Below are 12,477 nucleotides of genomic sequence, written 5' to 3'. Positions count from 1 at the left end.
TGAACCAACCAGCATCACTGCTCCTGTGACCCTCCTTACTGCTCCAGTCCTTCAATTGCTCTCTAACTGTCAGCATCATTAGACATGTAATACCCCCTGACCGCAGTGTCCAAAATACTGACGTGTAAAAAAAAACCAGAGCTGCAATGTGTGTGAATCTGTTAAAAGCAATTGTCTGTATATACAGTGTGTGTGTGCGCGCGTGCGTTTGTGGTCTTTCACTTCAGTGGATTCTATTGTATCATACACAGGGTTAAAACAAAAACATCTGTGTAGACACATTTTTGACTACACAGTGTGTTTTAATGCTGTCATTGTGTTTCTGACATGAGATTTGTTTCTTCCAGGTGCCCGAGCTCCCAGAGCGCTGGTAGATCAGAAATCCTCTGTTATAAAGCACAGTCCTACTGTCAAGAGAGAGTCTCCATCTCCTCAGGGCAGAGCCAACAACACTAGGTACTGCAACTGCTTAATTTAGGAAAGAGAATGTATCATATCTTAATTACATCAGCACTGTCTGTTACATATCGTCACTGTCCTTCCAAAACATCAGATGTCCAAATTCGGGAAATGAAAAGAGCACTGTACTTTTCAAATGACTAAATACTTTGTTGTCAAAGTGGACAAGCACTTTTTAATATTTTTTATTGGATAGATATTTTCAAAACTCAGTGACAAAAATAAAGGGTGACTAATAATAATGATTTATTACAAAAAATAAAAATCATGAAATATAGACATACAAGGTTTCAGAAGGATATGATAACACAAGAGAAATGGATTACTCCAGAAGAAAACAGCACAAGCAGTTCAACGCTGCAATGCTAGCAGAATACTGGGGAAGAACTCTTTCTATCTAATACGGCTTTGCTAGTTAAGTTAATGACGACGGTTAAGATTGAAATTTATAAAGCCAGTCTCTGTCTTTAAAATTGCACTGTGTGAATCTGTGCAGTGAAAACCAGCAGTTTTTGAAAGAGGTGGTCCAGAGCGTGCTCGATGGGCAAGGTGTGGGCTGGTTGAACATGAAGAAGGTACGCCGCCTACTAGAGAACGAACAGCTGCGCGTTTTTGTGCTCAGCAAACTTAACCGCGCTATCCAATCGGAGGAAGATGCTCAGCAGGAAATTATAAGAGATGTGGTAAGTCAAGCACCACTCAGAAAGATAACTCTCTGTAATCATTTACCCGGGTTTTGTTCATTATATTTTGTGTGCTTGTGCCTATAGGAGATCAACAGAAAGGTTTATAAAGGCATGTTGGACCTTTTGAAGTGCACAGTGTCAAGTCTGGAGAATTCCTACACTAATGCTGGGCTGGGAGGCATGGCCAGTGTGTTCAGCCTGCTGGAAATAGCATGGACCCATTACCAAACCAAAGGTAACCTTTTAAAAAGCACTGCGTGTGCATGTGGAGATTCAGTTTTTTAAATTGTGAAATTTAGTGTACTTAAAGAGATTACCCAAAGAGGTTTACCCAAAAATGAAAATTTTCTCACCCTCTGACACCTTCTATTTTATGGACACAAAACTAACTTAAGTGAATAGGTACCCCCGTTGTCCGGTTACCATCATTCTTCAAAATATCTTCTTTTGTGTTCTGCAGAAGAAAGAAAGTCATACAGGTTTGAAATGACAAGAGGGTGAGCAAATGATGACTGAATTGTCTATGCCTTTAATATATTGTACATCAATGCCACAACACTTCAAACCCACATTTATTGGAAGATTATTGTTGTTCTCCTTTACAGCAGTATGCAGCTTTGTGTCTGACTGTATAAAGCTTCTGATGTCACGAACCAATTATATTATCTTGGGTTTCAGTCTTTCTTTCTATACTTGTGTAAAAAAATCTTTAAATTGACCATCTGTCCTATGTTTCCATGTGTCCTTGCTTTTTCCCATTTCCCTCTGTCTCGCGCTCTATTTGCTCGGTGCCCCCCTGTGGCTCGCAGATCCAGAGAAGCGGAAACGGAGCCCCACAGACGGGGTGAGCAGCCCAGGCAGTAAGGAGAGCCCGTCGGGCCGAATAGAGAGCGCCAGGGCAGCAGGCGTGCTACTGGTTCCCCGTATCCAGTTGCCACCCCCCTCCTCTGGGAAAACATTGATGCTGTTTGATACGCGGAGTCTGAACGAGGAGAATTTTATTGCCTCCATTGGTGTGTAAACCGAAGTGCCCACTGCATGTCCCCTCGCTGCTTGTTACGTACCCTGAGCTCTCAGGGGCCACGTGTCCCTTTAAACACCCATCCTCTATTTCACTAACTGTCTACACCAGCTTTTGGCTTAAAATTTTCTTCAGTTGTATGCCTCTTCCAAAACAGATCTTTAGATTTTGGGGGTCGGTGAATGAGACTGTTTCAAGGGAGAGCATTGCTTGGTGTAGACACATTACTGGAATATTGGGATGGAAATGAGTTTATGTACTCTTTCTGGAATGTTAAACATGTGTTTCAAATCCTGTTTGCCAGTCCCGGTTCCCCTTAAATCCATCGGATGCATGTTAGTTTCAACACCCAGACCTGCAGCTCTGTGTAGCCGAGAGTTAAACGGTGGGACGGTGAAGGTTTTGGACTCCTCCACTACTCTCTATAAGGGTCCTGAGCTGTTCTCCCCTGTTGACAGTCCTACGATGAGCATAGTTCCCAAACTGACCACAGAATTTTGCTTCTATTTGATATGGTTAATCTATGACCTCTGATTGGTGGTCATATCTGGGTCTGTGTACAGGGGACAAACCACCACGCCCTCTCCAAACACCAACCCCTCATAACGTTGCCTTGTGTGTCCTTTGGTAATAATGCACCTCCAATTCTACGGAATGTCTCTGCACCCCTGCTTCTGCAACATCTCATTTCATCCACCAGCTGTGAGGCTGATTTGTCATCTTCATATCATGCCTTTTGCACCTCCCAGGCCATCCACCCTCGCCTTGGAGAGCCATTGCCCATTATGGATGACTGGGATGGGGAAAGCGAGCTAAGGCATGAAGCTGTTTGTATGAGATCCATCATTCTGGCTCTTCAGGAACAGGGTCGCTTTGGATGTTTTGTAATGGAACCTCACTAGCTTTGATTATGTATGATCTGACGATCCTTCATTTATTTTGCGAACGGCTACGTGTGAACATTACAAAACATCCCTCTTTTGTAAAATGAGACTTGCATTGTTCGGTTTTATTTATTGTTTTTTTATCTCTTCAACGAAGAAAAGCTCATCCTCCATACCTGACAATTCAACCGGCTCTCTGATTCTCTCTCTGTCTTTCTCTCCTTGCTTGCAATGCATCTTGGGTAGAATTGTGGAGCAAGCACCAGGATAACAGAAAGCAAAAAGCTTTGGAAAAAGAACAGAGTAAGATCACTTCCCTAAGCACAAAATTAGACTGTCCTTTACTGCAAAACAAGGAATCTGTCCTTCTACCTGCACTTCCCTTAAAGCAGCAGAACCTGTCCAAAATGACTACATGTCGGGAGCCCATTTATACAAGCGGCCCAAAGCCTGAATTCTGTTAACTGCAGTAATTCAAAAGGAGCAGGGTATAAAGTTAAAGGTTTCAAAAGTTCTAAATGATATAAAATAAGCCTTACAGCACATTTAGACGTAACAGTTGTTCTTCATATTGAAATGACATCATCATTTGGGCCAGTATTTCTAAAAGTGCAAATCTGTCAGTTGGCTAGGGATGTGCATTTTGGTCATTTTGACTGCTTGAGTACTCAACAGTGTAAAGCTCTTCTGGGTCCAATGTCGAAAAGAAGCAATGGAATTCCATCTGCATTTCTTTTTCCTTACAGTTTGCTATACTACACTTTAGTTTCTGGCTGATAGATGTCTTTTTGCATCATATATCTATATTACATATTGTGCCATGACATTGTTTTAAGTTAAAAATACTCAACTTTTAAAGACACATTTGAGCATAAAGGTGTACAGTTGTCAATCAAACCTCTGGTTTTACTCAAGTACTCATGGCCATCCCTACACTTGACTGGTTTGCTCTGTTTGTTACTCTTTACTATTTCTGCTAAGCGTTAACATTTTTTATTGTGATTGATTGATTTGGTTTTGAAGGACCATTCCCTTATTTCTCATTGCTTTCAAATGGTGTAAAAACAAGATCTTTAGATGGTTACTTATTTCTCGCTTTCATTTAACTTTTCTTTAAAGGAACAGTTCACCCAAAAATAAAAATTCTGTCTTCATTTACCCACCATTAAGTTGTTCCAAATCTGTATAAATTTATTTGTTCTGATGAACACAGAAAAAGATATTTGGAAGCTTGTAACCAAACAGTTCTTGGCCACCATTGACTACCATAGTAGGAAAAATGACAATGGTAGTCAAAAGTGCCTCAGAACTGTTTGCTTTCCTACATTCTTCAAAATATCTTCTTTTGTGTTCGACAGAACAAAGAAATGTATGAAGCAAATTTTCCTACTATGGTAGTCAAGTTTCCTATATGGTAGTCAAGAACTGTTTGTTTACAAGCATTCTTTCAAATATCGTTTTCTGTGTTCATGAGAACAAAGAAATTTATACAGATTTGGAACAACTCGAGGGTGAGCAAATGATGACAGAATTTTTATTTTTGGGTGAACTGTTCCTTTAAAGGGATAGTTTAATCAAAAACGAAAATTCTTTCATCATTTACTCACCCACTTATTTATCATTCCTCACCCTGAATTTCACACAAAAGATATTTTGAAGAATGTTGGTAACCAGACAACATTGTGGCCCCATTGACCTCCATTGTATGGACACAAAACCACAAAAAAATCTCAAAATATCCTATTTTGAAGAAAAACAACATAAGGGAGAATAAATTATGACAGATTTTTGTGGTGAACTATCCCTTTAATTGAACACTTTTACTATCATTTAAATGTAAGGATGTGAGATAAACTACATCATGCCACACTTTAGTTATTTATTTCAGTGTAGCAATGAAAACATTTTTAAGAATGTTGCTACAAAACCCCAAGCATCTGTGAAAACTGCTTTTCAAGACTTGAATGTGTTGGTGGACTGACACAAGATGCTCTTTACTCGCTTTTTTGGAAGTACGGCTTGTGTATATTTTTCTAATGTCGATGCCTCGTTCAGTATATTTAGTTCAAAACAAGAGGTTTGCAAATGCAATTCGAGTTTCTTTATTTACACCAGTAGCAGCTGAAGCTTCCTCGTGTCTGATTGGTTGACTGTGTTTTCCTGCATGTGTGACTGCTTCTATCTGTTTGTAATATCTAGTGCTACTGTGATCTGATCTGACCCACTGTCAGCTGATCTGCTTCTGTGAGTTTCCCTAATATGACTGCAGCAGACCTCTTTTATTTTCTCTCTGCCTGCTTTGTAACCTGATGAATGGCAGCTGGCTGAAACAGGCTTTATTTCTCTCGGTGAATAACAATGAGTGCTCTGGAGAACAGAGAAAGCCTTAGCCTGCTGTTAGTCATGTGACGTCCCAGAATGCAGTGCAGAGAGTTAGTGGATGGAGCAGCTGACTGTGTGTTTTCTGCAGGGGCTGATGGATCAAAACAGCGTGTGGAAGGTGGTGACACAGAGGAGAAGAAATCTCAGATCAGTGCTGACAGTGGCCTCAGTGTGACCTCTGGCTCGCAGGTGAGTTTTATCTCAGTACCACACAATAGCCAAATATAATGTGAGGGAATTCATACATTCTTATTGTGTCCTTTCTGCTCTGTTCCTCATGCTCCTCTTCTGCAGAAAAGTGACACCGAGTCCCTGGCGAGCTCAGAGCCTCCTGCTCTCACTAGAAGCACCAGCCAGGACTCCGAGGCCAGCACAGTGGTAGGGCACGGCCAATACAGACACACCGCAAGGATATACACTTCTCAAATATAAAAACCCAACTGTTGGGATAAATTAACTATGTTGCACAAGATGGCGCCGGTGAGCTTTTGGGACGCCAGTGTCGGCAGAGTAATTTCCGGTCGTATAACACTGTATGGGAAAAGGAGGATTTTTGGCAGGCAAATATGGGTGGTTTTTTTTAGATAAAAAAGAAAGTAATATATAAGCTATATGACCGATCCTCTTTACATTGCTGAGCACTTCGTTAAGCCAAAACAACTCTATAGTGTTATACGACCGGTGTCATGAAAAATTAGGTCCCCGTGTGAATTGTGTCTGCTTTGGACCCAATCTAGAAGGTAAGTTGTAATGCCTGATCACAAAGTTGTTATCTCGATATGTTGTTGTGTGGCTAACGTAAGCCGTTTTAGCTTCTAGCGAGCTAAATACGCTGGGTAAAATAAAAGCATTAAACTTACATTTTAAAATGTAAGTTTACGAAAAACATATGAGCAGAGAAGCTTGATGTAACATACACGCCAGTATTTCTGGGTCAACATCTGCTTAACAATCAAAAAACATCACTTTTGATATTTTAAAATGACCATGGTTTTATTATAGTGAATAACTAAAACAGTAAGAATGAGATTTGTTTGATTTCACTACCCATAGACCAGGGATGGACTGGGAAGAAAAATCGGCCCTGGCATTTTTAGGCCCGCAACGGCCCTCCACCGAATCTGTCGACGGGGGGTGGGTCTGGGTTGAAGTTTCATGCGTTGCGTGCATTCGCATTTATAATACGTCCGTCTAAGCGGCCAACACCTCCGTTACGGCCCCATACGTTAGCGGCAAACGCATCCATTACGGCCACATACGTTAGCGGCCACAGCCTCCGTTCCGGCACCATACGTTAGCGGCCCACCGGGAAAACGCCCGGTATGCCAGATGGCCAGTCCTCCCCTGCCATAGACTCATCTATGTACTATTATATGAAGCATCTAGTGAAAAAGAGAATAATGGTAATTTTAACAAACTACTAGCGACATAAATCGTAATGTATATTTGTAAGAATTGCAATCAGGCGCTAAAAAGAGTACCCATTAGAAGTTCTTTTAGGCAACAGAATCACGTGGGGTCCTAAAGGGGACCGATTTCGAGAGGAGACTTGCGTTCCATTTGGCCGTAACTTCACAGGGTGTTCCGCCATCTTAATTGAGATTCCAATCCGAAGGGAGCGAACATGTTCAGTTCGAAGGGCACTGCGAACGGCGAAGGGAATCAGGGAACATCGATACATCACTTCGCCGGAAGTGGAAAGAGAAAATCACCCAACTGCCATTGCGCGGCGCGTCACGAATCAGAAAAACGACGGACGAGTTTATGTATGCCTTTTGCACATTGTGAAAGTTTATTTAATTATTGATAATTATATTAAATACTGTGGTTTGCTTCATGTAAATGGTGTTATTTTTGTAGCATTGTTATTATGTAGACTACACACTCGAGATGATGAATGTATACAAATAGTTAAAAGGTAGTTTTCATATGCTTGTAAGGATTCCTCAATTTTGCTATTATTATACAAACTACAAGCATAAACAAAAGTTAAGATTATATTGAATAGATACATAATGCGTGTTATGTTTATGTATATTTCTTTTAAACTTAATTTAATTTACATTATTGTTATCTGCGCAACCGTGCCGTTGCCTTTCTTTTGATGACGTTCCAATTAAATGTTTTTTTGTCAGCGAAGTCCACTTCAACGGATATCCCGTGCTCAGGGAGTAGGGAGCAGTGAACACTGCGTAGGAACCCTATCATATGGAACGCAGCTTCGATTTGTCTTGACACCGGAAATTGGTCTGCGGACTCGCAAAAGCTGACCGGTGCCATCTTGTGCAACTAGCACATTAATCCCAAAATGTGTATATTTGTCTCGACCATGGGTTGAAACCACCCAGCATAGGTTAATTTAGAACCTTTTGACCTTAGGTTTGGTTTGTCCTTTTCTGACCCAGCCATGTGTTGAAAACAACCCAGCTTTTTTAGAGTGTAGTTCCTACAGTAAGACTTTACACTAAGGTTGTATTTGTTAAGATTAGTAAATGCATTAACCTGCATGAATTAACAATGGGCAATATAGTTTTCAGCATGTATTAATCCTTGTTAATGTCAAAACCATTATTTATGTTAGTTCAATGATACATTAACTAATGTAACAGTTGGAATGTTCAGTTTTAAAAAATGTTCTAGTAAATGTTGAAATGAACATGAACTAAGATTCCTTAATGCTGTGGAAGTATTGTTCAAGTATTGTGCAATGCACAGCAAATGCATTAACTAATTGTTTACAAATGCCGCCTTATAATAATTGTTTCCTTCGCTACATCAGCAGTTGCTTTTTAAGGTTACATATGAACTGAAATCGAACCTTGTAGGTGAGAGCTTTGGAACTTTATTTATAGATAACAACTGTGTGCTTTATAAACAGCAAAAACACATCTTATTCAAAGCACAAGGGAGATTCAACTCGAATGGTTTTAATAAACTTTGGTGGTAGCATGTTGCTAAGCTAATGACATGATGCTTAAATAAAAAATATATAGAGATATTGGGTAAAATATTTGTAATTAGATTTAAATAGTTATATTAACACTTTATAGTAGGCTATTCAGTGAAATACATCTGCATTAGCAGTTCCTCTCAGTTTGTCTTCCTTCTTGGATGGTCTCTGATTCAACTTTTGATTAAATTAAGCAAATGATACATACAGTGCGATCCTAGAATTTGATCTAAGAAGGCACTGCCTACTTTTTGGAACAGCCTTTGTGTCAGTATCGCAACTATGATGCCTTATAATACCTGCTCTGTAGGGAGCTCATTAGGTTTTGAAACGGAGTCTGCACTTCTCATCCTAAATCGACTTCAAATTTATTTACTTGATCTTTCATTGCAGACAGGTTTCTTTCTTTCCAGTTTATGCTGAATAAGTGACTTCACGGCAGTGCTTGTGTTTGCTTGTATCATTGCTGACCTAAAACTTGAAATATGTAGGTGAGTAACAGCTCAGGTGAGACGCTGGGTGCGGACAGTGACCTGAGCAGCACTGCTGGAGACGGCCTGACGGGGAGACACGCTGCCCATCTCAACCTGTCCCGCGGCACACTGTCTGACAGTGAGATTGAGACCAACCCGGCAACCAGCTCTGTCTTCGTGAGTGTCTGGTCCTCTTATATATCTATATCTCATATCTACTGTTACTGCTGCTGTAGCATAGTGGTTAAAAATCTGGAAATGAGTTCTGTAATGCTCAAGTGGTCAATGTCACCCATGTAGGGCAAGACCCATAAGCTGAAGCCAGGAGTGAAGGAGCCTGTGGGTATTAATAAGGGAACACCAGTTCCACCCCTTGAGGACGTCAGCATGAGAATCTATTTGTGTGAGGGGCTGCTGGGTAAGAGTAAATCCTCTTTTTTTAATACATTCAACTATACTTTCTTTGATTCATTTCTTACCACTTTTTTCTCTCCTTTCATGTCAATTCTTTCTGCTTTAGTAAATAACACTGGTGTCATACTGTCTGCTATTTTAACATTTAGCATTTCTAAAAGTTTACTCTAGTGCCATTGCACTCACAGAGCAGTCGCTTATTCTCCGGGGTATTTATTCTAATGTTTGGAGTAATTTGTAATGTAAATGTAAAGCGTTTAACCAGTTTAACAAGCGAACGTTTAACAAGCGAATTAACCAGCATCTGATGAATTAGTGGTTTACGAATCTCGGGCGGCACACAGCGTTGCTTCTAACATTCTAACCTCTTCTTTACCTACTGCTGTGCGGCCAATTCTCTCTCTCTCTCTCTCTCTCTCTCTCTCTCTCTCTCTCTCTCTTCTTTTTTAATGCTGCAAAGGGCGAGATAAGAGCTCGGTTTGGGATCAACTGGAGGATGCTGCCATGGAAACCTTTTCTCTGAGTATGAATGACTCTGATCTTTGACCCGTGGGATGTGTGTGTGTGCAGTTTTGGATTTATGAAGTATGAATTATTAGACTCGACATGCCTTGTCACTCATGCATTTGCGCCTTGTATGATGCATGTAGGTTTTGATCCAAAATGTGTAATTGTCCAAATAAAATATATGTTAATATACTGGTGTGTGCATGGTGTGTAGAAATAAGCAGAATGCATAAACCAGATGGATCTAGTCCAGTTTATGTGTTTGTGTGTGAAACTGAGCGGTGATAAAAACCTGTTTGAGAGAATGTGAACGTGGAGTCCATACGCAGCTGTATGGAGGCGTGTGTTATGTTTGTGTTAAAATTAATTTCATACGAGTTGTTTGCAAGCTCTATTTTTTACAGCATGCCGTGTAGTTGATGTGGGTGTTTGAAGCGTATGTGTTAGTTCATGTAGGGAGAGTGTTTTAAAGAAGCTATTAGTTGTGTTGCTCAGTTCAACACAGTCTTTTAGTTGTTTTATTGCTTATTGTCCTTAAAAGCAGAAATCTTATAATTGATTTTTGTGTATGGATCTGCTGGCATGCTTGGTTAAGTTGTTAAATAGTTTAAATGAATGATTAAATTACACATGTAGATTAAGTTATGTATCAAGCATTGTATAACCAGAAGCGTGTGTGTGCGTGCGTGCGTGCGTGCGTGCGTGCGTGCGTGCGTGCGTGCGTGCGTGCGTGCGTGCGTGCGTGCGTGCGTGCGTGCGTGCGTGCGTGCGTGTGTGTGTGTGTGTGTGTGTAGGTAAGGAGCGCTCTACACTCTGGGACCAAATGCAGTTTTGGGAAGATGCCTTCCTGGATGCTGTAATGTTAGAAAGGGAAGGCATGGGGATGGATCAGGGACCACATGAAATGATTGACAGGTTTGTGTACACACAGTCTGTGTACTGATTCACTCTTCAGGAACAGAACAGCTAAATGATAACATGTTGGACTTTATTTGAATAGGCCTTAAATGGACGGTTCACCCAAAATTGAAAATTCTGTCATCATTTACCCACCCTCAGGTTGTTGTTCTGATGAACACAGAGAAATATATTTGGAAGAATGCTTGTCACCAAACAGTTCTTGGCCACCATTGACTACCATAGTAGGAAAAGTTACAATGGTAGTCAAAAGTGCCTCAGAACTGTTTGCTTTCTTACATTCTTCAAAATATCTTCTTTGGCGTTCAACAGAACAAAGAAATGTATAAAGCAATTTTCCTACTATGGTAGTCAAAGATGGCCAAGAACTGTTTGGTTTACATGTTAACTGTGTTGTGATGATGTTTTATTTTTTGCTGTGGTCTGTCAGGTATCTGTCTCTGGGAGATCATGACCGCAAGAGACTGGAGGATGATGAGGACAGATTACTGGCCACTCTTCTGCACAACATGGTTGCTTACATGCTTATGATGAAGGTACATACACACTGATTCCTCCACAGATGTATTTTGTACGTGTAAAAGATATTTTTGAAGTGGATTGCTCTGTAAAATCTGACGCATAAAATTGCTTTACTGTTGCCAAATGATAAGTGTGTTATACGGTAAATTGTATATAAATGATGATGAAAAATCTCTACATTTTTTGTGGTTGTTTTTGTAGGTCAGTAAGAATGACATCAGGAAGAAAGTTCGGCGTCTAATGGGGAAATCTCACATTGGCCTCACACATAGCCAGGAGATCAATGAACTCCTAGACCGTCTTGCACATTTGGTTAGAGCCGTTTTAGTTTAGTTCATTTCTAACTAATCATGACAGTCACTTTGGAAATAATGTGACGTTTAAGCTGCTGTGCCAAACACATTAGGTTCAAATTTACAGATTCTGTATCATGTTGCAGAGTGGTCGAGAACTTTCCATCAGGCCGAGTGGCAGCCGGCACATAAAGAAGCAGACGTTTGTTGTGCATGCTGGGACTGATACCACCGGCGACATATTTTTCATGGAGGTAAGCTTCTGTTTGTGTATGACATTGAACCAGTCTGGATGAAAATATATGTTCACTTTTTCCTCGTGTGTGTGTGTGTGTGTGTGTGTGTGTGTGTGTGTGTGTGTGTGTGTGTGTGTGTGTGTGTGTGTGTGTGTGTGTGTGTGTAGGTGTGTGATGACTGCATTGTCCTGCGCAGTAACATTGGCACGGTCTATGAGCGCTGGTGGTATGAGAAGCTCATAAATATGACCTACTGCCCTAAGACCAAAGTATTGTGTCTGTGGAGGAGGAACGGCCAAGAGACACAGCTTAACAAGTTTTACACCAAGAAGGTAAGAAGCACTGGTTTCATGATGGTTTTGTATTATTTCAGTATGATTATTGTACACCTTATGATTATTTGTGTGTGTGTGTGTGTGTGTGTGTGTGTGTGTGTGTGTGTGTGTGTGTGTGTGCGTGCGTGTGTGCGTGCGTGCGTGCGTGTGTGTGTGCGCGTGTGTGTGTGTGCGCGTGTGTGTGTGTGTGTTTAGTGTCGAGAACTCTACTATTGTGTTAAAGACAGTATGGAGCGTGCTGCCGCACGACAACAAAGCATCAAACCAGGTATGATGTGTGTATGTTTTTAGGGTAAATTCAAGTGAAATGTGCCACATTCATCAAAGCGTCGCCAAATGTACTTTAATTCACCATTGTAATTCAAGAATTTTGTTATTCATATTCAGTTTCGGATTA

At 40.7% G+C, this 12,477-nt stretch overlaps 1 protein-coding gene across 37 annotated transcripts in view; it reads left to right on the top strand.

Annotated features, from left to right (window-relative positions):
• Nucleotides 1-12,477, top strand: part of madd (MAP-kinase activating death domain) — an 85,163-nt gene that overhangs the window by 64,874 nt on the left and 7,812 nt on the right. For 9 of the 37 annotated variants that reach the window (XM_057331958.1, XM_057331936.1, XM_057331923.1 and 6 more), the window contains 16 exons: nt 348-456; nt 956-1,142; nt 1,230-1,380; nt 1,955-2,158; nt 3,297-3,353; nt 5,521-5,621; nt 5,727-5,810; nt 8,874-9,032; nt 9,156-9,273; nt 9,730-9,792; nt 10,571-10,691; nt 11,125-11,230; nt 11,418-11,528; nt 11,656-11,763; nt 11,913-12,077; nt 12,276-12,348. In XM_057331958.1, the coding sequence (XP_057187941.1) occupies nt 348-456; nt 956-1,142; nt 1,230-1,380; nt 1,955-2,158; nt 3,297-3,353; nt 5,521-5,621; nt 5,727-5,810; nt 8,874-9,032; nt 9,156-9,273; nt 9,730-9,792; nt 10,571-10,691; nt 11,125-11,230; nt 11,418-11,528; nt 11,656-11,763; nt 11,913-12,077; nt 12,276-12,348 (1,917 nt within the window). The other 28 variants (XM_057331984.1, XM_057331968.1, XM_057331930.1 and 25 more) reach the window with 8 other exon arrangements.

This window comes from Triplophysa rosa, linkage group LG1 (genome assembly GCF_024868665.1).
Source record: "Triplophysa rosa linkage group LG1, Trosa_1v2, whole genome shotgun sequence".
NCBI lineage: Eukaryota > Metazoa > Chordata > Actinopteri > Cypriniformes > Nemacheilidae > Triplophysa > Triplophysa rosa.
This window is presented reverse-complemented; position numbering and strand designations above follow the sequence as displayed.